At 33.1% G+C, this 24,383-nt stretch overlaps 2 protein-coding genes across 2 annotated transcripts in view; one reads left to right on the forward strand and one right to left on the reverse strand.

The window, feature by feature from the left end:
- Positions 1 to 11,112, forward strand: part of trpl (transient receptor potential-like) — a 30,658-nt gene extending 19,546 nt beyond the window's left edge. Inside the window, exons 15-21 of the mRNA XM_068766804.1 lie at positions 700 to 898; positions 1,596 to 1,702; positions 2,781 to 2,918; positions 7,732 to 7,799; positions 9,271 to 9,378; positions 10,133 to 10,282; positions 10,957 to 11,112. Of these exons, the coding sequence (XP_068622905.1) occupies positions 700 to 898; positions 1,596 to 1,702; positions 2,781 to 2,918; positions 7,732 to 7,799; positions 9,271 to 9,378; positions 10,133 to 10,282; positions 10,957 to 11,112 (926 nt within the window). The remainder of the gene's footprint in view (positions 1 to 699; positions 899 to 1,595; positions 1,703 to 2,780; positions 2,919 to 7,731; positions 7,800 to 9,270; positions 9,379 to 10,132; positions 10,283 to 10,956) is intronic.
- Positions 11,113 to 17,210: 6,098 nt separating this feature from the next.
- The window catches only part of trp (transient receptor potential), a 40,982-nt gene continuing 33,809 nt past the window's right edge, over positions 17,211 to 24,383 (reverse strand). The window contains exons 14-21 of the mRNA XM_068767100.1: positions 24,130 to 24,325; positions 22,654 to 22,818; positions 21,533 to 21,755; positions 20,218 to 20,380; positions 19,719 to 19,879; positions 19,122 to 19,304; positions 17,953 to 18,051; positions 17,211 to 17,821 (exon numbers count right to left, since the gene is read on the reverse strand). Of these exons, the coding sequence (XP_068623201.1) occupies positions 17,283 to 17,821; positions 17,953 to 18,051; positions 19,122 to 19,304; positions 19,719 to 19,879; positions 20,218 to 20,380; positions 21,533 to 21,755; positions 22,654 to 22,818; positions 24,130 to 24,325 (1,729 nt within the window). The 3' untranslated portion in view covers positions 17,211 to 17,282. The remainder of the gene's footprint in view (positions 17,822 to 17,952; positions 18,052 to 19,121; positions 19,305 to 19,718; positions 19,880 to 20,217; positions 20,381 to 21,532; positions 21,756 to 22,653; positions 22,819 to 24,129; positions 24,326 to 24,383) is intronic.

The following is a 24,383-nucleotide window of genomic DNA, read 5'->3' on the forward strand; positions in this document are numbered from 1 at the left end:
AAAGTGCACCGCACGCCAGCCCGCTGATAAATGGGCATGCGGCAAACAATGCGACTTTCTCATTCTGTGTTGTTCATTGGCGGAAGTAGCTATACATTGAAACTACAGAAATACTCGTAGTGTTATTATATCAGCCTATAGACTTTAAAAGCATAGGCTGTCCCCAAAGATCGCCACGATGATTGTTCTTGCGCTGCCTGCATTCAGTGACTTCCCGAAAATACTGCAATGCTTGAAGATGTAGGTCTTTCACCAGTGTATGTTGCCGGTGATGACTTACGTATTCAACAGGTGATCGTTTACGATGGGCCTTATTCGAAGGCTCAAGGTTACCAGATGAACAATAGAGAAAGCCATTAAAGTATGTAAGATCAAAGTATTATAAATAATTTTTAATAAAATTAAAAATTTATAATATGATTAGTGGTAACCTACGAACTTATCTGGTACTTGCCAACCATGACTTACAATCGCAAGACATGCATTTATTTCTCGATGGGCACGTATACTATATGTGAATTATATATCATCATAGTATTTTATATCATAGTATTTTCTCGAAAGCGGCAAAAGAAAATATCGCGGGGAAACCATGCTGGTTCAAGAGGAAAAATTTAAAAGATCATCACCGTCTGCTGTGGTTTGTGCACGGCTCGTAATTTAGTGGTTAAATGTTTTAACAATAAAACATTATTTCAGCGGTCCTCGCAAAGCGTATGAAGATCTGGGAGCGACGTCTAATGAAGGACTTCCAAGTTGCACCCGTGGCGCCTATAGAAGACGAGGACAGACCGCAGCAAGAAACAGCCCTGTCTAGGTTCAGAAGGATAGCCAAGATGGCGGTTGCATCGACAAGTAAAGCTATGTGGGATAAAACACTCGCTGGAACTGGCATCGCGTAAGTATCTAAATTTTCTTCTTTTCGTCAACTGTTTTTTCAGCTTTGATTTGTTCAGAAAAATTATGTTAATCTTCTAAACATAGATTAAATCTAAACATGTAGTTGCAGGTGTCCTAGTATCCTCGAGATATTAAGTTCAGTCTGACCTAGCTGATCTAAAACCTTCCTGAATACGCATGAGAAACAAGACTGAAAAAAGAAGCATGTAGTCATATGTGATGCTAGACATCATAATCGTTATCCTCATTTTAGCTGTAGGGCGTCCACAGCTGGCCCTAGGGAGGTCGAAAGGGTCCACATTTAGCATGTTTCGACAACCTTAATGTGAAATAGTGGATTTTTTAAAAATAACTTTTGTATTTAAAATAATTATTTCTATTATTTATAACTTGAGAACGACTTTATTATACTATATTGACAGCTTATTATACCTACATAAGGAATTTATTAGACTTTGTCTTTATTCCATTCATTATTTTTATTATTTTTTACCTAATTGCTTCTATGGGTATTTGACAGATTTGTTGTCGCAACAGTTAGTCATAAGGCAATACAATATAAATTCCATTAAAAATCATAGAAATATGATACTTTTTAAATTAAACGTATCAAAAGAGGTTTTATTACGTTTAGGTGTAACAATTAATTTTAGTCTTACTTTAAGATTGCACATTAATTGCCTTATTTTGTTTAGGACCCAAATTGGTCGCTGCCGTACCAGAGAGTCTTTCAAGAACCAACAAAATCTCCAGAGAGCTATGGATGAAGCACGGAAACTCGTATTGCGTTCACCATTGCCAGGTAATGAATTCTCCGTGAATTTTTTTTATCTTAGGAAATGTCATCATCATCAACAATGTAATTTTAATTGTAGAACGTCCACTGCCGATAAATAAATGCATATTGCATAAAATATGCGAGGTGTATAAAGGTTTAATTTTTACCAAAAATTAAACTAAGTCAACTTATAGTCAGACGCTTTGCAGCACAATCTCGGTCGTCCCACGCGCGTCTTCTTTAAGCCACATTTGAACTCTATTGAACAATTGTATATAGCAATACGACATAAAGCTTCATCACTAATAGTTAATCTTAATTTATCTAACTTAGTAATTAACTCAAACTTCGATGAAAATCATAAAAAATAAACATCAAAAATTTTCACGTGTTAAATCCATAAAGAAATCGATAAGTAAATTTTAAGTTGCCGTAAATTTGTAACGTATATGAAAAGAGTAGTAGTGTTCCATTTTTGAATTTTAAATTTATTTATTTAAATTATTTTACATTGGCTTGTTTTTATAAATTTTAAATTCACGTACCATCTAAAGAAGTTGAACGCGTCGATAAACATGCAAGCATCAAGGTTAATTTCATTTGTAACTTTGATGATAGGAAACATAATGTTACGTTCTGTGGGTTTTGACTTGAAATGAAACGCCGCTGGTTCACAAGGAGTCCTTTATTCACAACTCAGAAGGTCACCCTACTTTAACACAAAGTATACTTTCGCTTAGTCCAAACTTCGCTCCCAAATCGCTCAAGAAATCACTTTCCAAATAACTCACTAAATAATCACTTTATATCACTGATCGTAGATCTTAATCTTATAACTCGAAAAACAACACTAAACTGTACACATGGGGAGTACACCTGTTTATACTACGGAGAAGGTTCTGTTAAGTTCGCGAGAGTACTCGGTTAGAATTTCCGAGAACCGTACACAAAATGTATAAATAACTTCAAGGTCACGCGCCATGGCACTTTTTGATCGTAGGGTTCCGTGCTTATTGTTTAGAGGGTTCTGTAACTCTTGCTTTATAACAATAACTTAAAATGTGATGTCATTGAACCGCTTTATTATTTTTATAAACAGAAGGATCACGCGTGCCAACTCCTATACAAATGCCACCGACACCGGGACGCACTTTATTGGAGCTGATTAAAGATATATCGACAGAAATTGGCCAGCCTCAAATATCAACACCTTTCACCAGATCTCCTCGGAAAGGCCTAGGTAACGATACCTTTAATATTTAATAATAAATAACTCTGTGTTTGGCACTAATTGGTATAACATAACTCCTGAAGATGCCCCGTGGAGGGGTGAAACACGTAATGAGTGGTTTGACGGTGGCAGTTGAGTAATACGCATTGTTTGCCGCATATGCATTTACTAGCGAGCTGGCGGGCGGTGCACTTTCTTGCACGACTACCACTGTATGTGCGGAAGTGGCTAAATATTAGTCCTTTTCTTACTAACGATACCTTTTGTTATGTATTTTCACTGAAGCGTTGATTTCGGGATTGATTTTTAGCTATCCACGAGTTCTATTAAAAAGGTCACAGAAAACATTGCGAGTTATATCATTAATTTAAAAAAAATCCTAAAGAGTATGTGACATATAGCAACATATACCAATTTGCACAAGGTATGACAGGTAAACGGCCCTTGCCGAATACTTTACATATAAGTAAAGTTTAGATGAAATGTAAAGAGACTTATGAAATTTATTGTTAATATTACACGGAAAAATTCGTTAATTCATGCAAATACTACATATGAGATTTTTAGCAGATTATCTGTATGTTAATTTTATTATTTTTATGTACATATCCAATAGTTTTGAAAGCTTTTTGACTTTTTCTAAATATTTTTTTACAAAAAAAAGCTGTGTTTCCTCTGAAAGATGTTCATAAATAAATTTATTTTTAACGCTCGCTTCATAATACATATTTAATATGATATTATTTATGCGCCTAAAACTTAGAAAAGAAATAGTAATAGACATATGATAAATACAAGAGAAAAAAAATTATTGGCTATGTCTAAATTTCGTCTTTGTAAACTTAACAAATCTTTCATGGGTTAGAGTACACCAAAACCTCGCTTTGCGTCGTTTCGTTTTGCGTTTTTTTCGAAGTTGCGCCGCTACTTAATTAACACTAATTTTCACTGTGCGTCGTTAGGTTTTCGAGGTTGCGTTGTTTTGGGTTCGCGCCTTCAATTTAAAAAAAAATTCTTTTTGTCCAAAAGATGGCAGCACTTTTGTTTCTATTTGCGCCATGCCATCAAAACTTGGGGATTCCCTTTCTATCTAAAAAACAACGCAATTTCAGTACAGTTTTAATTTCACTTTGTTTTGCTAATTTTAGATTTCAGTTTCAATTACGAAGTGTGTTGTAATGTAGTGTGTTGTGCTTTTTTAAAAAGCGAATAATAAATTTATATAAATTTTTACGTGTTGTTTCTGGTTACAAAAAAGGTAAATATTTTTCCAATTTATTTATTAGCAGAGTTATATAATTTTTATTTTTGGTTTTTAATGTTTACTTTGTTCAATTTTCTTTTTAAAAAGTGGTATTTTCGTAACTAAGGAACCTATCTTCGATCATTACATGGTTTGCTATAGAAAATCTTATTTCACTTTGCGGCGTTTCAATTTGCGTCGTGTTTTTTTGGAACGTAACCACGACGCAAATTGAGGTATTGGTGTATATTCATATATACTAAAGTTCCAAAAATGTCTTAGACCTCCCTTTTTTATTTTTAAATCTAAATTTAAAAGTGTATTATTAAATAAACCTTATTAAAACATTCAAGACATTTTAGCTATCGAAATCTGTGAAATAAGTTTTGATGACACATGACATGGTTCATATATTTTTATAGTATTGTACATTAAAAATTATTAAACTTCGTTTAAAAAAAGTTTTTTATCTACTCTTCTCAACACACCCGAGCCGGTGGTAGTTCACTACTTATAAAGTTAAAATAATCGATGATTTAAAAGTGAATTTAAATGTCTACTTGAACAAAGATATTTCGAATTTTAATTTTAATTCAAGTTGCCGTCAGCTCATTCTACATATATTGGACCAAAAAAAATAATATCTAATTTAAGGTACTTCGGAATAATTACGAGCTTGAAATAAAGCATTCGACACCTGGGGCACATAAACTTCGATATAATTCACTTAAAATTGGTTTTATTTCAACTCTTTCCAAAATTAGTGTGAACTGATTTATGATTTTTGGTGCAATTAAAGATTATCTTCTGCCCGCATCTAAAGACTCCAAGTGACCTTGATTACGTTGTCAACATAGTCGAGGTCCTACTTTAACCGAAAAATAACCATACAAAAATAAAAAACTAGTGATTTTAATGCGATATTTGTAATTATATAGGTGCGTAAATGATTTAATGTTTACTTGAACTTATCTAGCCTTATTACAGGGGGCCATAAAAATAAGCGGTGAAATATGTTTTTTAATCACAGCGCATACATTTAGATGAATTTCTACTTGATTATTGTAAGAAAAACTCATCTAGTACTTTGGGTAACCTCACGATTCTAGCAATAGGGACATCGCTTAAAAGGAAGAATAGTATTTTGATTACATACAAGACATTGTTAACCGATATAGAACGGAATTATTAAAAAAAAAACTTTTTTATTTTTTTAATTTACGCATATTTAACAAAAAAAGTACCATTGCTAATCTGTAACAAACTGCAATTAACCAGTTCATTTATTATTGTAGTAAATTTACCAAAAATGTGTATGCCATTTCTTTTTAAATTGTTTATATGGTCTAGTTTTTTTTAAAACGAAAAAAAATAATTCTTTATTTTTAACAGCTGGTGAGGGTGAGACATATCTGAGTCCAAGCATGATTCCCAGCCGAGCTGCTTCTCCGGTTGTACTTATGACAATTCCTGGACCAATAAAGGTAAATTGGCTATAAAAAATTACTACCATGACCAATATTTTAGGCGTGGGATATCCACAATTACACAGGTGCCTCCCACAGATTACTAATTAGTATCAGAAGCGGTTTCCACCCAGTGTCTTCGGTCGTCTTTTCACGTTGTCTATCCATGCTGTGGGTGAACATCTGTATTGTTGTATTGTTTCGTATGAAGTTAGTGCTGATAGCCTTGCGGCTTTTTCAGCTTCATCTGTAATGGGTTCACGGAACGGAGGGGTCTGTGAACTATATAAATTTACAAGATTCGAGATTCCGAACTCGTATCAATACTCGGTGGGGAGACGAGGTAGTCACAAAGGTAGTGGCCGCAAGATAGAGGCAGCGGGGTCAACCCAGCCAACTCTCGAGGACACAAAGCCAGCGCGACCCAGTTGGCCGGTAGAACTTGTGACTAGCGCGCATGTCTGGTGTGTGAACATCTCCACTTCAGAACTATAAAACCCCAGTGACCATCGCGCGCTAAGTGGACTGTCCACTGTCATTTCAAAACCTACCACAGCATTTGTAATAAATCAAATTTAGTAATTCAATTGTAAGAAAATATTGTAACTTGTATCAAGAATTCTTTTCCAGTAAATTTTCGAATTTTAATAATTTACATATCGGTGTTTTGCACTAATATTATAAACCGGCGTTTCTATCTATTTATCCATCTAAGTGCTTTGGAAAGTTTGTAGTTTTTTTTAAATATAAATAAGAATTACAATGATGGTGAGATAGCACAATAAACCATACTAGTTTGTACCTTTAACAAAGTTGTCCCTGAGTAAAAAAATATTAAGCATTAAACAAAAACTGTATGCAGTTAGTCAATCTTTCGTTTAATTACTTAAGTAGTGATTACTTAACCCTTAGTAGCCTGATTTACAAAAGTGATTTTTTTTAATATTAGTGTGTTTGCTTGCGGGTCTAGATGAAGGGAAAAATAGTTTTTTTTTTTTTAATTACGTTGGAAAGAATATTATACAACAGTAAAATACGTACAGCTAACCTATAAAAAAACTAATAGTAATGTGAACATTCGGTTTAAAAGAATGGTATCAAAATTGAAACTAGGTTATTAAGGGTTAAGTTTTTTGTATCTCTTTTAGATTGTTTGTTAATCCGTCGCGGTAATAGACGAGAGAAGGTCCGCTTATCATATGTATTATTCGCACGCGGCGTCTTTAATCTTTTATGAGTGGTTAAGTACCTTGTAATAGGAAGTGTCAAAAATTGAAGGGCTGTGATTGGTCGGCACAACGTCCAACACTGTCGTACACGGACGTAATGTGGAAAATCGCGTGGTCAATGAAAGATTAGTTAACCAGGCTTAATTTTGTTTCGTTTCTCGTGTTTCCCGCACACCGATGCGTGCTAGTGTTTAAAGAGAAGAATTTTTGTTGGATGTTTTAATTTTTACGCCAATAATGTTGTTTGTCATCAACGATAGGTTTTGTTTATTTTCAAAATCAGAAATGAATTTACTTCAATAATTTACAAAAATCTTTTTATTTCTTTGTTTGTTTTTGGTGGTTATAGTATGGCGTTAGAATACACATTAAAATTAAATTTGTCCAATTTAAAAAAAAAACGAACAATTATTTATAGGTATCCAGAAGCACGTCTCCCAGTCCCGGCGCTATGAGACCTAGGCCTCGTTCATCATCCCCGGTCTGTGAAATGCCGTCACCTAGGAATATGGCGAAAGGCGGTAAAACATATCTATACAACTGTTACCAAATGTTTTAGTCTTGTTAAAAAGATTTAACCCTTTATGTATGTAACATTATATGTAAGAGTTATTATAAAAAACACTTTGTGGCATGTAGTATTCTTTTTTGTTAAGTATATCTTTTAAATATTTACGCTAATAAAAACAAAATTTAAACCAATGAATTATCTTCCGCGTAGCATACATAGATTTAATATTTCCGCTACACCAAAATTTTATATTATAAATTTGATTATTAATCAAATAATTTTCTTCCTAGATTAGAACTTGGACCTTTAAATTTATAGTAAAGTAATACTATAAATAGATTTTCATTAAATTTAACTGCGTTAAATTCGATAGGTACCAACAGTGATTTGATATCTGCAAAGAAAAAAGCTCCCGAAGCTCCCACGTGCACTCATGATCAGGTAAATTATTTACTTAATAAAGTGGTATACATATTTGGACTTATATAGACTTCTTTTTTCAAGGAATTTAATTTTATTATAATTCTGACCTCGTTTTTAACCTATTAGCCGTGAAATGTAGAAAATACAGAAAATTGCGTTGCAATATAAGTAATTTTAGATAAAGGTCGTTAATTGCGTTTTAATTTCACGATGCATGTATCAAAAACGTTTCTACTAATTACTATTACTGATGACTGCTTAATTCGTTTTCCAATAATTGCAATTATTTCCAGAAGATAGAAGTCCATAATGTATACGGCACAGTGAAATACTGGCTACACCAAAATCACGACTCAAAAATCTCCTATTCATTTTTAATAAAAGGAATTATATTTTGTAAAAACTTCGCGAAACTTCTTTAAACTACCATTAACAAAAAACTTGAAGATTGATAGACAAAATAGGTATATTTAATTTGAACGAATATTTAAATGACAGAAATTTTTATCAATGATGTCGCTTGTTTACATTGTTTTCATTTAAGTTATATCTGTCTGAAAATGTGTATACACGAATCAATATTGTTGATCTTAATTTTAAAAGAGGTGTTTTGTTGTGTAATTTTTTTTTAATTTTTTCCTACTTCTTTTCTGTAACTATGATATTTCGCGTCTTAGTTAACAACGTTTAACAACTGTCTTCAACGTATTCTCGATATACACTGGCCTGAGAAAGTCTCCAACGTAGATCTCTGGAAGCGCTGTGGTAAAATGCCGATCGGCTAGCAGATCAAACGCCGCAAGTGGAACTGGATAGGCCACACCTCCGAAGGGATTCTTATCACATACCTAGGCATGCCCTAGAATGGAATCCTTAAGGAAAGCGAAGACGTGGCCGCCCAAAGTAAACCTGGCGGTGGACGATTACTGCAGAAGTGAAGGCAGTTGGAATGACTTGGAGCGAAGTAAAGCGCGAGGCTCAAGACCGCTCGGGATGGCGACGTACTGTGGAAGCCCTCTGCCCTATCTTGGGAACATAGGAATAAATAATGATGATGATCTCCATAACTATAACACCTTATCAAGCGGAGTAAAGAATCAAAAATATAGTAATAAAAAATGTTGTCTTTCAATAAGAGCTCTGTTAAAAGTTCCAATATTGAATAAATAAGATTTTGTCTTCATCAAAAACATTGAAACGATTAGTATTAATAGAACATGTTTTTCCTAGTAAAAATATACTTAAAACTTCTTCCCACATCTGAGGTGATAAAGTTCTACGATATAGTCGACGAAATTACTCAGAGTAAATTCTTAGAGCATTTGTAATGGACGTAGGAGCGAGAGATATAATATTCTTATCTCTTTAACCTGCTGTACTCATTTACTAAACATGTTTCTAGCGTATTTAAATCTACCCCTACAACGCGATGGATTTGGCATCCGAACGTTGAAACTATATAACGCTAAGTAACGTAATATTTTGGCAGATCGATTGCGAATCTAAAGACATGTCATCATTGGTGGTCGCCAGACCTGTAGCGCATGGAATCAAGCCAACAGAAGGCGCTTTACCACCGCCCCCTGCAAAGTCTAAGGTAAATCATATGATTCATTTATTTACATTATATTCCATTTTAATTCGTTTATAGTGGGCACTTGACAATCAAAATAGGAATGCTGGAATAGCTCTTTCACTTAAAATAAAGCTAAGAAGGTTTTGAACAGGTTCTATCAAAATGTAAAAAGCCTTTACCTTTCTCGTGGAGAAATTTCGCATACGATGCTATGCTCCGGAGCAACGAAATGATTATGCTGGACTACTGACAGCTAAATTATACCATGGTGTTATTCGACGTCTTTTGTTAAACTAAGGAAACGCCTTCGCATAATATCGTAGTTTCAACGGTGGTGGCCTAGTGCCTTAGAATAGAGCTGCCGTCCTCCACCCGTTATCATTACCACGCGAGATTTAGCTCGCGTACTACCGTAGAGCCAAGATATACCTGCGGCGGATCACTCGGAACCCTTCATCTTGTTATTGGGGTTGGGGATGAGCGCGGTATAACTCCCTCCGACATCCAGGTCACCAATTGCGGAGGGGGAGTTTAGATGTTCTTTCTCTCAGCGGCCTCTTTCTACAATATTACTTTCTCGCAGAAGGTTATATCAGAGCTCCATAACTGCTCGTTCTGTATCTAAAAGAGAACCTGTAAAAAGCCTATAACAACTTCTAAAAGTATCGCGGCTAAATGGTGTTTAAAAATTTATAGAATATTGTTTTAAATTTTTAATAAAAAAGATTATGTATAATGATCATTTAAACTTTGTTTTGTATTTACATTACTTAAGAATTCCATCGCACCAACAATGGAAGTGACTCCAAGTTCTCCTTCAAATAGATCGATGGCAATTTCAACACCAAAGAAATCAGCTGATAAGGCTGTACCAGATTCTCGTCTGCCGTCTACCACACCTTCACCGTCAGATAGTACTATAGTTGTAAGTAATAACAGAAATATATTTAAACTAGTTCAATCGCAATTAAAAAGTCTTTAATTAGCATTGGTCTAAGACGTACCTTTCCTCAAATTTAAATTAAACATTACATGTATATTATTAAATAAACCTTTTTTATAGCTATCAAGAGTGTAATGACGTGTATGGAAATTGGTTCGTTGATTCATTAAACTTGATATCATAATGTATGTATGAAACACTGCTAAATTTAACTTTTAAAAGCAATTGTCGAGTTTCTGGCCGCCTTCTCTGAGCAGATCTTCATTCCGAACCGCTTGTGGCTTACTACTTATAATGTTAAAACAATTAACGATATTGAATCAAAAAATTTTGAATTTGAATTTACAATATGATGTATCGCGTCTCTTATTGATTTCAAGATTAGTCGATCCCAAACTCAGACTAGAGAAGAACCGTCAAAAGAAACTCTGCGATAATATATGTTTCAAAAAATCGTTCGAAATAATTTGCTTTTGGACAATTACCGCTCATGCGCCCACGACGAGGCGGTACCGCTATCGATGCAAAGCTATATAGACTTTTAATGTGCATTCACGGGCACCATTTGAGATAAGATTTGTACTAACTTTTACCGATATCAAAATTTATACCAATTTAGAATTCGACAATTAAAATTATTGTTTTTTTTTATTTAGTGTCCCAACTCACCACCATCGCCTCCTGCGCGACATTCATCAACTTCCAGCACAGAACAATTGATACCATCACCCGGACACAAAACCCTGCGGCCCATCAACAAAATAGACGAGGTGAACACTATAAAACGTCAAATTAAAACTGGATGGCTCTGATTATTTATTATATCTTTTATATGTCACTGTCTTTTAAGAATATATGGTTATCTGTGTGTTATATTTTTATACTTTGTTTAAAAATATAAGCATATAATTAATAATGTGATATATCTACTAAGTTAGCTTATTTTATTTTTTTGCGAAGTAATCTTTAAGTCTGTCATTATCTTTATTTAAGCCATGGGAACTCCACATAGGCCTCTTCTCATCCATGGCCCGGGAGAAGGACCCTGGTCTCGGTCGCGTTCACTACCTAAGTGACGTCTCACGCACGATTGCGTTTACCAGCTACGTGACATCTCAGGCGCCGGGCCAATTCGAATATACTTTACAAATCTACGTTGTATATTGTCGTATTGGTTTTTTTGATTCTCGGAGCGTCTTTAAATTCACGCCATAAACTTTTACAAATACGGTACAATATACCAAGGTAGTCTGAACGCTTTATAGATGGACCGCATACCCTGTGCAGCCATCTGTTCTGCATGGCACACATTGCCACTTCAACTTATTATTCCTCTGGCCTATGTCCATTACTTTCCTTCGTCTTCGGATCTCTTTATTCCTGATTCGATCATAAAGAGAATTCGAACATTGTCCTCTCTGTCTCGTTGAGCGATTGCGATCTTGCAAATTGAAATATAACAGCCTGTTGAAACCATACCATATATATTTTTGCATATTAAAGCAAAGGTAGTTTTTATGCTTTCAAATAAATTTTATCGCTTAACGTTTTTTTGGTGTGTATATATCAATAAAATGCTTTTAGTCGATTTTTTTTTATTCTTAAATGCTTTTTCATCGTCTCTCGTTATTTATTCGTCACCAAAAAAGTACAGTATAGATTTTTTAAATCCACAATTCCTGTCGATATCAAAAAAGACTTGTAAAAGGTTATAAACTCTGGATCAATTATTAATAAAATACTAAATGATATTACTAGGGTATTATAAAACATAGAAGATAATAAATGTGTAGTTTCAGAGCGTTAAATTCATGGCTAGTTTGAATGTCTGATAGACCACGAGTATCCAATGTTTTATGATTTCCTAATAAATCATTTATGTAAAAATTCTATAACGTTAAGTTTTTGTTTATGACAATAGTAACCTATTTTAATTAATATTAAAATCTTATTAATTATCTGTAATTATTTTGGTGTTAACTTGTTACTATGTTTGTTTGTTTATACGTTATTTCTGTAATAAATGATAATATTCTGCTTATTATAGTTTAAATTACATAAATGTCTAAATATACATTCTTAGCGTACAATTAACTTTTAATTTTGTAAGCTCTGTGTTACGTATATTTGTGTTGTTTTAATAACAAGATGGCGACTGGTATAATAAATACATTATCATGTTAATTTAATGAGCAATATATATTTTTATATTTCGTGTGTTAATATGTGTATAATTAATATAAACTATCAAATTCTATATTGTCAAGCAGTAATAATAAAATATTACGTAAACCTATTTCGTTTTATTACTACAATTATTAATTACAATGTGTAATTTAAATCCAGTACGTGGCGATAAGTTTTCGAGTGGCCAACATGAGACAGACTTGGGAAAGCTTCCCATCATATCGATATTGTGGTCATCTCTGGGGGAGGCCTATATATTGCAAATGGGCGTCTGTCGGTCGGTATGACAATGATGATGTTGTGGAGATAGAAGCTGTTAGAAAATTGATGATATGATATCTCTATGGCAAATGATCGAGCCGTCGTACATTACTTTCGATCACTCTTGTATCAGACGACTGCCTTCCAGTAGAATATGCAAAGACAGAGTCAGCCTTCAGGTCAGGTCCTCGTGGTAGTTTTTCTAATTTCTTATTGCACCTGATTAACCTAAGCTATTAAGCTACTAAGCCTGATTTACGAAAGTGATTTTTTTGTAAATATTACTGTGTTTGCTTGAGGGTCTAGTTGAAGGGAAAAATAGATTTTTTTTTAATTTTGTTGGTAGAATATTATATAACAGTAAAATACGTACAGCCAATCTATAAAAAAAACTAATAGTAATGTGAACATTCGGTTTAAAAGATTGGTATAAAAATTGAAACTCTAGCTTATTAAGGGTTAAGCTGTAAATTATAAAAGTAAAGTAATAGTTATTTATTTTCCAAAGAACAATAAAATGCTATAGTATGGTGGTAATCAGACGATTCTTCTACACAATATTTTGCCACGTTACCTATTAGCGCTCTTGATTAAGGCTTGAGTTGATATGTCTTATTGCCTCTATAATTCACTCACGACTTCTTCTACCGTCAAACGGTAATAAATACGTGCTATTTCAAATACTTGCATATTCACTTAAAAACATGGTAAATTATTTTGGAGAGTTTAAGCTATTGAAGTAAGGAGAGAAAAAGGCATATATATTGAATAACCTTCTGCAATACAATTGAATGCTTACAATATCTATGGTGCACCAAACTCATAACAAACTAAACTAAAGTAAATCGCAAATAAAATTTGTAGTCTTTTATATAGATATAAAAATTCATTAACGGTAATTGATCTCTTCTAAATACATTTATAATATCTGTAATTGCAGATCCATTAAATGTAAGGAAAAACTGGTTGAATTTCGGATCACTTTTCGGACAACACAAAATTGGGTTTACTGGATGTTATATTAGGAAATTATTTAATATCTGCCCCTTCAGCCTTAATACTGCCAGAAGTAATTTGTCTATCATATTTCAGTAGTAAACAATGTACATATTTTAAAGTGATCACGTTATACAGAATGATTGAAAATAGGTTTAAAAGCTCATAGGCCTACAAAAAGCTTAAAGCTTTGATAAAAAGCTATAAATCCACACCTTTAAAGTTTTCACAGCTATTTATTATTACTCTGAACAAAATGTTTGAATATGGAACATGGGAATCAAAACACGAACTACGATCGTAAGTTACAACAGAAAACTTTATAAATGTAATCTTTTACCATGGCTTTTCTTAGCAGATCAGGGTTCCGAGTCGCACTTAAAATGCTAAAAACATTTATTATTCCAAATTCAGTGTAAATAATTAATTGAATAAATATATTTGGAATTTTGAATGTAACATATCCTTTTCGCTTGTGTCGAATCTGCTATCTATTTTACGTGAAATCAAAGTAAATATGTGAAATTTTCACATATGTGTTTCAATATTCAATTTCGCAATATTCCATTTACATTCAAATTGATACATGTCTCGTTGAAGCCGTTTAAATGCGAGTTTTATAACAATGGATAAACAATACATTTTTGGAGTGAATGTATAGCGAGTTATAAAGGAAGCGAAACCTTTTTTTTAAATTGAAATTAAATATTCAGATAAGTCTGTTCGTTTTTCTGAGTAACTTGGATTTGTATTTTTTACGATCTCATCTGAGGCCTCCGGTAAAAAGTCAATTAACGTATGATCATACATCTGTTGACTTGTCGTCTATTTCAATTGTTGCCAACCTTTTTCTGTTTCCATTAATCTATAGTATTGGTAAATATCTGTTGAAATTATAAATTGTTTGTAATAATAATATTAAAGGAAGTTATAATATGATATGTACTGTGAATAACATTACATAGAACATAGATGCACATAAATGCGTTAGGTGACCATAGATATGTGACAGTAGGCCGGAGGATGTGGACAAATGTCAAACAGTCTGTTGTCAAATACCTCGTGTGCGTCTTCCCAATCGCACCTACCCACATATCACTGCTACATTGTAAGGCATTAATTATAAATTAATAATACCTTTGAGCAATGGTAGTCCAGCGGTAGAGGACTGAGACTAGCAATTTTAGACCGCGGATCCGATTCTCGGAATACAATCTTACATAATTCACACTCTATGCTTTAATTGTGATCCGAACCTTGTGATCGCTAACCCGCCTGCCACGCGTGGTGATGATGGTATATCCCTCCTTAGATATCTTTGGAGGAGCCCTATGCCTTCTAGTGGACTTGTATGGATTGAAACGAGAACTAATACCTTTATTGACGTTTTGAGATTAATAATTTATAAAATAATAATAATAACTTTCAACATTTTGTTTCTTGGATGTTATGAATTCTCTTTAAAGTATTTTTTTTAAATCGATATAAACGTATTTAAATTAGTATTCCATTGATTATATTAATTCGTTCTAATTTTGGAAAATATGTATATAATTAAGTGAAAATTAATTACCTTGAATTTAAAATAAGTATATATTTTACTAATTTTGTAGTAAAATAAAGAAAATAATCATTGATGTTTGTTAATTTTCACTTCCACAGGCCTCCCCCAAAAAGATCTATGGGGGTATGTTAGAATCGCCATGCTTGACGGGCGGGTTGGCGGTCGCAGTATTATGGCACACAGAGGACGCTGCTGCCTATCCTCTGGAAACTTGCTTGTGAGTAGAGGCAATACTATATGATTAATGCACAAAGCGTGAATTACATAACATTGAATCCTGGGAATGAAACCCGCAACTTTTTTTCTCGTTCCCTATATTTGGGAAGGACAGGGTCGTTTTTTGTCTTAGTAAATTTGATTTTCACTGTTATTTTCATTTTCGTTCTCTACTATTATTTTTCACATAATCTATCGTTCCATTCTTTCTTTCCACAATTCATTCTATCTTTCTCTTTTGTTCTAATCCTCATTCATATATCGCCTTTCTCATTTAAATTACAGTTTTATGCTTACTCTATTACACTGTTTTACTTGTTTATTTTTGTAACATGCTTAACTGGTACTTTACAAAAACAGAGAAACGATTCCCTACTTTTTGCAACTTCTAAGATAGAGGCGATGTTTTCTTCATTTATTTTTACGCCTAACTGGCGGCATTCGGAGTCGACCCGGAGTCCTCCGAATGCGGGACAGTGGGTTACCAGATGGACCACGGTCTGGTCCACGCCCGGTTCACAGAAGCACGAGGGGTCCTCCTTGAGCTTAAACCGGTGAAGGTACTCGGAGAACCCCCCGTTCCCCGTGAAGAGCTGGACCAAAATCGCGTCCACCACGATACTGTGGAGCACGCAATAGGCTGAGACGGCGTCTAGGAGGAATTTCTGCGTTAACCCGCAACTTACGATCGCAAGTCTCAACTCTCTAGGGGCTACTGCCAGATAAATTTAAAAAAAAATTAAAATCTATTCAATTAGGGAAGGTGATTTAGTAATAATATTTATTGTTTATAGATGAGATTTACACAGATTTTTTAAATAAAATAATCACTTTTAATGATATCAAAATAAACATAGTGACAGTTACAAATGAGAATGTACGATGTTTATAATGACGCTTTAGGGTATAAATCTATACAATTATTTTTACCTCACATAACAAAAAGCCGAGATGGCAAACAATAGGGGACTGGAATATACTAGAGGCAACTTGTACATTTTCTTTTTATTGTCTAAAAATGTGAATGTAATGAAAAATAAATTCAGAATAAAAACATAAATGTTTTATTATCATCAAACAATTACGTACTATATCAACAGAACATAATTATCTTATTTAAAACATAAACTAAATTAAAAGTGTGTACCATGAATACATAGTTTTATTGATATTGATGTTAAGTTAGTGATACAATATACAATGGAATTAAAAATTGCAAGAAAATGATGTGGCAGTTAACAAGTATCGTCTTTAAGCTAGATATAACGAAATATAAAATTCGAACAGCGTTAATTATTTTAATAAAGCAAGGAATAAATAGCAGTATAGCGCTCTTTACTTTTCTTATCTTAAAACATAACTTAGTCGATGATAAACATTCAAAATCAAGACATGGAATAAATTAGATCATTCATCTTTCTAACAGCTCGTCAAATTGTAAAATGTATAAACACTCTGTCGTAAATTATTCATTCAATATATGAGGCAGTGCATCGGGAGAAATGCGCATAAATGTAAGAAACTCCATAAGAATACGGAAAACATTTATTTTCTATTTTGAATATTATGATGTTGATTTAAAACATTCAAAAAACATATTCATATTTAGAATGATTACAATAAGATGTTCTGTAATTTGATTTAAATAAAGAACTGTAAAACTAATAAGTATTTTATATCCTATTTATTGCTATTAGTTTGTTTTGTCTCACTAATATGTCGATATCTAATTAATATATCTAAAACCTATAGTTTTTTCTAGAGCCATCCAGATACAATTTTTCCTGTCACCTTAGATCTTCCTTTATCACCCGTGGGCGCTGGTTTACTAGCAGCTGGTTTTGGAGCACTCTTAGATTCCTCTGAGGAAGATGGCTTAGACTCTTTTGTTGTTGATGGTTTGGATTCTGTAGTTGAAGTTGATGGTTTGGATTCTGCTGTTGTAGTCAATGGTTTTGATTCTGTAGTCGATGTAGTCGTTTTCGTGTCTGTTGATGTTTTAGTGTCTGATGATGGTTTTGTATCAGCTGGCTTTTTTCCTGAATGTTGAGCTTCTAGAGTGGCTGCAGACAAAATTTGTTCTTCTGCTTTCGTTGTTGGTTTCAGTGGTTTTTGGAGATTGGAATCTTCTTCTTTAGTAATGTATAAGTTCTTTGAAGGACTCTCTCCTTCGGGTTCTTCTATTTGGATGATGTGGTCTTTAGATTCAGATTTAGCAGGTTCCTTGGAAGCACTGGTAGTTGGTGCTTGTGAAGGTGATTTTGTTTCCTTTGCTTCTTTTGATCCACCTTGTGAACCTGAAACGTTTATTTGAATTTGAACATTATAACATTCTACGGCGGGAAAGTTCCTAAATTTTTTACTTTCATTCTTTAAATAACAAAAATTACATTTTCTAATACAAATGTGTAAAGAACCTTTTCCTTACCTTTACCTTCAATATCTGCTTCTACTTTAATTTCGTTATTTTTTAAGTTTTCTTCGTCTGAAGTTTCTGGTATAGGTGTTTTCGCCCGGAATGCTTTACCTGTCATTTAATAAATGTGCGGTTAATATTGTTTATGTATAATACTAAGATATATTAGATTGATAGACAAGGTCTTGAACACATATATTTTTATCCTTAATTAGTATTGTCTGTCACCTTAGTTATTGCTTTAATCCCTTTAATTCTTACATAATATATTTATTTTCTTTGACTGTTAAACATTGTACTTTAACATATATACCATGTTTTATCGATGAACGTATATTAAAGTGCATTTTAATGTCATCTAAATGCATATGTGAAAAAAATGTATATAGAATCAATGATCTACACGTGTTTTGTTCTTAATAACAGACAGGCAATTCTCTTTATATATTTTTAATGCATTTTCTAAATTATGGGCCAGAAATGCGACTTACTTTATAATCTAAAATTATTTTTGCATAACTTGGTGACAAATAAATAGTACTTATTTTTATTTTATTGGCTACGATGTCTACATATAAGTAAAGGGTGCACCCAGACGGTAGTGGGTTCTTAATATTTTATAACAAATTACACAGCTCTACTGTGATTCTATTTTAGGCACTGATATAAAAAAGAGAAAAAAATCGTACAGTTTTAAATAAGGTATGTGCTTAAATTATGATATCTATGAAAGGTGTCTGTTCCAGGACGATCTTAGAAAGACTTTCATATTTATGTCATATCCGTAAAAGAATTGAAATAAAATGTTCGTATCGATAATGTAAATCGTGCTTGTGAATGTAAAACCGTTCCGTACGCGTCGTTTCATATTGAAAGTTATTCATGAATATTTTGAAGTACTATTTTATTTAAAACTATAGATACTTTGCTATTTAATTTTAACTTGTCATTCCAAACATATAATACTATTCATTTCTAATAAAATCGGAAACAATTGTGAATAATAATGTGTACTTGTCGAAGTGTGAGTATTGACTGTCGATAATTTAGTTTTCAACAGATGCCTTATGTTTATAATATAATAGCTCGCAGCTTTTTTTGGAGAGTTTTGGGGATGGATATGTATAATATAGTTTGCATTATGTTCGTTTGTCTGTTATAATGGAAAAACGTATATTTACCGACTAGCTTATTGGAAGTATTATCGCTTGCTGGTTCAAATACTTCATCTTCTATACTCAGGTCGCCTTGTGAACCTCTGCCTTCCTGCTTCTCCGTGAAGTCTGATTTGATCTTGCTTCTCATGAATTTAGCATATGCCACTCTCGCAGTTGGATTGACCGATGACAAATTAGGATTATATTCTGAAATGAAAGAATATCAAATCAATCAAATTTTGATCAAAATAATAATAATATCTGCTATCAGAATTTAGCAATATATTTATTATACATTTGTTGGTAATAGACGTAAAACTTTCAATAATGGACGCATAAATGATGAACCCTATCTAAAACGGATGATTTCAGAAATATTAAATAGCGTAAGTAAGGAAAAGTGTTAACCAAAAAGAAACTGTTTACCATCTGTCTCTGTAGATTTTGTACCGTTACAAGCAATTGATCTGTTGTATTCCAATTGAGTTTCAGAGTAATCACTTTATATGAGGTGATAGAAAATGGCTTTAAAAGCTCTGAGGGAATAAATGTATAGGTTATTTTTCAACTTTTCCTACCTATTCCCAATCACCCTGTTTAATGTATTAAATGAAGATTTACCCAATAGTTTTTGAGGATCAATTGTTCGGCTCTGTACATTGTCCAAGATGTGAAGTCTGAGAGATTGTCGGCTGCGTTTTGTTTCCGCTTCGGAAGTTCTTCCGATAGGGTCGCGGCGTGTTGTATTCGTACGTACCAAAGCGTTCCAGTCACGTTTCTTACTGTAAGGTGGTACAGTGATAAATAAAAGATATTTTGAATTAGCATTATTCTTTCCCGACGAAATTGTTTGGATTTACTGTTCTATTGAATCGCTTCCTCTTTCTTTATATAATAGTTAGTTTAAGTATACTTTTTGTTATACAAAAAGAATGAATAAAAATATTCTAGTAAAACATTGTGTGACTAAGGTCATTTTGGGAAAGTCTAAGTCAATTTTTAAATGAGACTAGATATTAAATAAGATGTTGAGTAAGGAAAATTCAATATCTAAATAATAAAAGTAAAAATAAATACCCCAGGTGCTACGTAAACTGTCTGATAATAATAAAAGTCTCACCTTTCAGTGCTGCCCTTCCGAACAATGGCTTTTGCAATTTGACTAAACACATCTTTAGGTTTGCTCTCTCTAGATATGACATCCTTTATTATTCCCTCTACGATGCCGATCTGGAAGTCCTTCAGAATTCTCCTTTCCATAACTTTACCTTTCTTTCCGGATACTAAAACAGAACGTAATTCACATAAATGTTAAAATTATATAATTTTAAATGTTATGGTTTTTGAAATCGTAGTATTTATATTAATCTATGCTTAGTTATATGTTTGATAACCACGTTTGTTCTTAAACTTTGAAGAACATTTTATTTTTTTTGCTTATGTAATAAATCACTTAAAGGCCAGCAAATCTATACAATTAAATAAAATTGGAAAGTCTGTTTTTAATATTAAAATAACCATTTTTTACTACATACATACGGTGCGTGTATTATACTAGAATTTCCTTTTTTCAAATTATTGTCTGTCTGTTTGTTCCGGCTAATATCTGGAATGGCTGGACCGATTTTAATGGGATTTAAACTGTTAGGTAGCTGGTGTAGTAAGAAGTAACTTAGGCTAATTTTATATTCGAAAGTATTTTATCTTAAAGAAATAAAAACTATTTTTTTTGTTTAATTTTACGCGGACGAAGTCGCGGGAACGGCTAGTATACAATAAAATCATAGTCTATTGGCAAAATTACCTGTTTTAGTTAATTTATATTAAATAAAAACGACTTGTTATAAATTTTGTCAAGTTATTATGACAATTTTTTGTAAATTAAGGTTTGTGGTAGCCATGTTGTGTGACTTTAGTGTTTTTTGGAGATAGAAAAAGATGTACAAGCAATCACGAAATATTTTAAGACCTGCCAAAATTTAAATCCACTTAATAGGAGACGAAATATTAAATGCTCCATTATTAGGTGTTTATATGTTAATACGTAGCAGATTTATTTACAGAATCATTAATAGTGACTGTTTGTGTTATGGAAAGAATGCCAGAAGAACCGAGTTAATACAAACTAGTCAGATTGTAATCCTAATCGTCATGATAAAGCTACGAGGGATTCAAATGCGTTATGATTTGCAAAAAGCCCACAACAGACTAAGAAAAGTTTTTTTTAAGGTCACTTGAAATATCCGTGATACAGTACTAGATAGATTTATTCCTATGCTTTATTATACATGGGATACTCGCGGTCTAGATTTTTTTCAGTCTTTGGAAATATTTCGCTTTGCTCCTTGTAATTTTGGTCGATTTTTGGATATTGTCTTAAAGAATACGACGCAATTAACGCATGTATATGTATATGGTATAAAAAAGTTTCTCACTGGTAGTATCCTGTAAGTTAATCCTCGGTGTCTTCATGCCGTTGTTGTGTAGAATATCGATCAGCTCGAATCGCAACGTGGAGATGTCCTGTCTGATTTCCATCACGTCATCCTCTGTGACTCCGACCTCGTCACGCGCGCGCTGCTCAGCCGTGACATACCGGCGCACCAGCACGCGCATCACTGCCTCGTGTTCCTGTCGCGCTTTCTCACGAGACTTGCTCTGTTGAATTCGAAATTTAAATAGTTATTTCATGTTTTTAATTAAAATAAACTGGCAAGTGATTTCTCACTTCGGACCTCATTCGAAAGCTCATAGTAGACCAACATGCCCAACATGGAAAAGGCCTCGCTTGGGATTTCTATACGAATGACATTAACCCACATTGCCCAATGGATTGGTAAGTTAAATTGGTGGTGAACAGGCTACACAACGCGCAAAATAGTTGACCGCTAAAACTTATGGTTCTGGAATGGAAACTACACAACCCGACGACTACATTAAATAAAAGCCATTTGTTTCTGGTCAGTGGACGTCCAACATCTGAACTGGAAAAAGTGGATAGTGTGGTGTCAAGAAGATGGTAATTGAAAAACACTGGTCATTTAGTCCTTTTTCTGACGTTACTAACGTTTGTCATAGTAATCACATTTATTTCATTTCCTCTGGCACCTTTCAAATACACTTCTCTATAAGTGTTGCAAGAACTTGGATCATAATGGTATTAATTTTGAACGTCTATTGGCAAACTTATATTCTTATAGGTTAATTAGTGTAAGTACAATATGAGATTGTCTATTGATAACTCGTCGTGTATTTATGAATAAAAAATATAATTGTGTCAAATAAATTTATGTTATAAAGAATTGAAAAAAAAAATGTCGTACTGGTTATAAAATCAGTTTAAAAGTTGTTATGTCCTGTGATAAAGGAAATTGGATTAAGCGGGTTTAAGTTCCACAGGACTCATTAATTACATGATTTTTTTATAACGCTTTACGTAAATGATCCTATTTTATGCATTATTTTCGGAATATGTAAAAGAAGGATGAAACATACAAAATATGTTACAATCTGGTATATAATTTTGTTAATGTAAATATGAAAAGTGAAAGCTTACAAGAATAGAACCCCGATCTCTTTTCGAGCAGCAGCGATCTATCCAACCCTTAAAATGTTTGGGAGTGGGTACAATATTGAACGGCGGTGGTACAGTATCGCCATCCTCGAAATACGACATCCAGAGATTGCTTCTCGCGAATTTCCATTCCATATCAGCTCGTTCCTGTAAAAAAATAAATTTCAATTTTAAATGTTCTTTAATTATTTAAAAATATTTAGAAATAATTTTTGATAGCAAGAAAAGACACAACTTAGATAAACCTTTGGATCACCGGGAAAGTGGATGGACGGTGATCACTAAGCCATAGCTTCATGGGATGGTCCGAACCACGCTCACCACCACGGTAACCGAAACAATATATACCGACGATCGGCAAAAATGGCGTGACATAGTACGTGAAAAATCTTCCAAAAAGTGTCACAAACGTCGTTAGTGAGTTATATGCAAGAGAGGATAGTCTAGAGCAGGGGTAGTCAACCTGCGGCTCGCTACATGCGCTCTTTGATGGATTATTTGTTGCTCGCGATAAATGTTACCGAGTACAACTTTAATTTTTATGTAATTATGTTTTTAAAAATTGTTATTGTTTCGTATGTTTCAAGACTTTTTTAAAATTCCTGTAATATTTATTTTAATGCATATATTCTGTATTTATTGGAAAAAAGTGAAACATTTTAGAAAAGTTATAGTATTATTTGCGGATCGCCAAAAACAGATATTTTGAAAATTGGCATGTATTGTAACGGCGTAATTGTAACTTATTAACGGAATATAAACTTAGTTGAAATTCTTATCTGATTTTGTCATTCAGTATGCCATCGGGTGTAGTCAGTCTATGATTACCATAATACTATATATATTATATGTAGCTTTAGGAATGTCCTGTGGTCGAGATAAATAAGTGGATAATAAACGTTTCCAATTTAAAAGTAACTTATAATTGCTGTTCCATTCAAGGTCACCACTCACTCTGAACTGTATTTATTTCATCACTGTTTACAAACCATTAATAAAAAACCGGCAGAAAATCAACAAAGCATAGGTCGCATAAATGGAAAAATTGAATGAATGATAATTATAAAGGATTCACAGTAGAATTAATAAATAACATGCACGTTAGATATTTAGGTGGTGTAACAAGACAATCTATTTTGACTTTGAAGACAATGATTTTAAACTTAATCTATTATCTTAAATATGATTTATTCAATATAGATTAAATATGTTTTGTTTTGTTATTAGGGAGCCGTTTAATATTGTCTTTCTGCTTTATTAAATAAAAAAATTGTTTGATATAACCTAGCATAAATAATAGTAGGGTTATGCAAACTTATTCAATTTGTAACATATTTAACGAAACTAATGTAAACCTGTATTAGGTTTAGCTTCAGTTGTGTCTTTTTTGGAGTAATAAATATAAAAATTTTAGGAAAAAAGACGAGACAGTTATCAAGTAAATTATAAGAAACGTACCGAGATAATTTGATAAGAGTTTGACATCATCGCAATAAGCATGTTCAGCAGGACTATGATGTTGATAACGGAGTACGATCCGAAGGTGAGCAACGCCCAGAATCTGGTGAAACTCTTGATGCCTGTCAGTTCGAAGGTTGTCAGGTCCACCAGACCGAAAGACGCCCAGAAGAGAGATTGAGATGTTTCGAATAAACTGAAATAAAGAATTTTACGTTTAATTTAAAGCCTCGTAGTTTTGCTTACTTGTTTAT

This window comes from Battus philenor, unplaced genomic scaffold (genome assembly GCF_028537555.1).
Source record: "Battus philenor isolate CCGP_79_NKW_IND1 unplaced genomic scaffold, ilBatPhil1.0.hap1 SCAF_22, whole genome shotgun sequence".
In the NCBI taxonomy this organism is placed as follows: Eukaryota; Metazoa; Arthropoda; class Insecta; order Lepidoptera; family Papilionidae; genus Battus; species Battus philenor.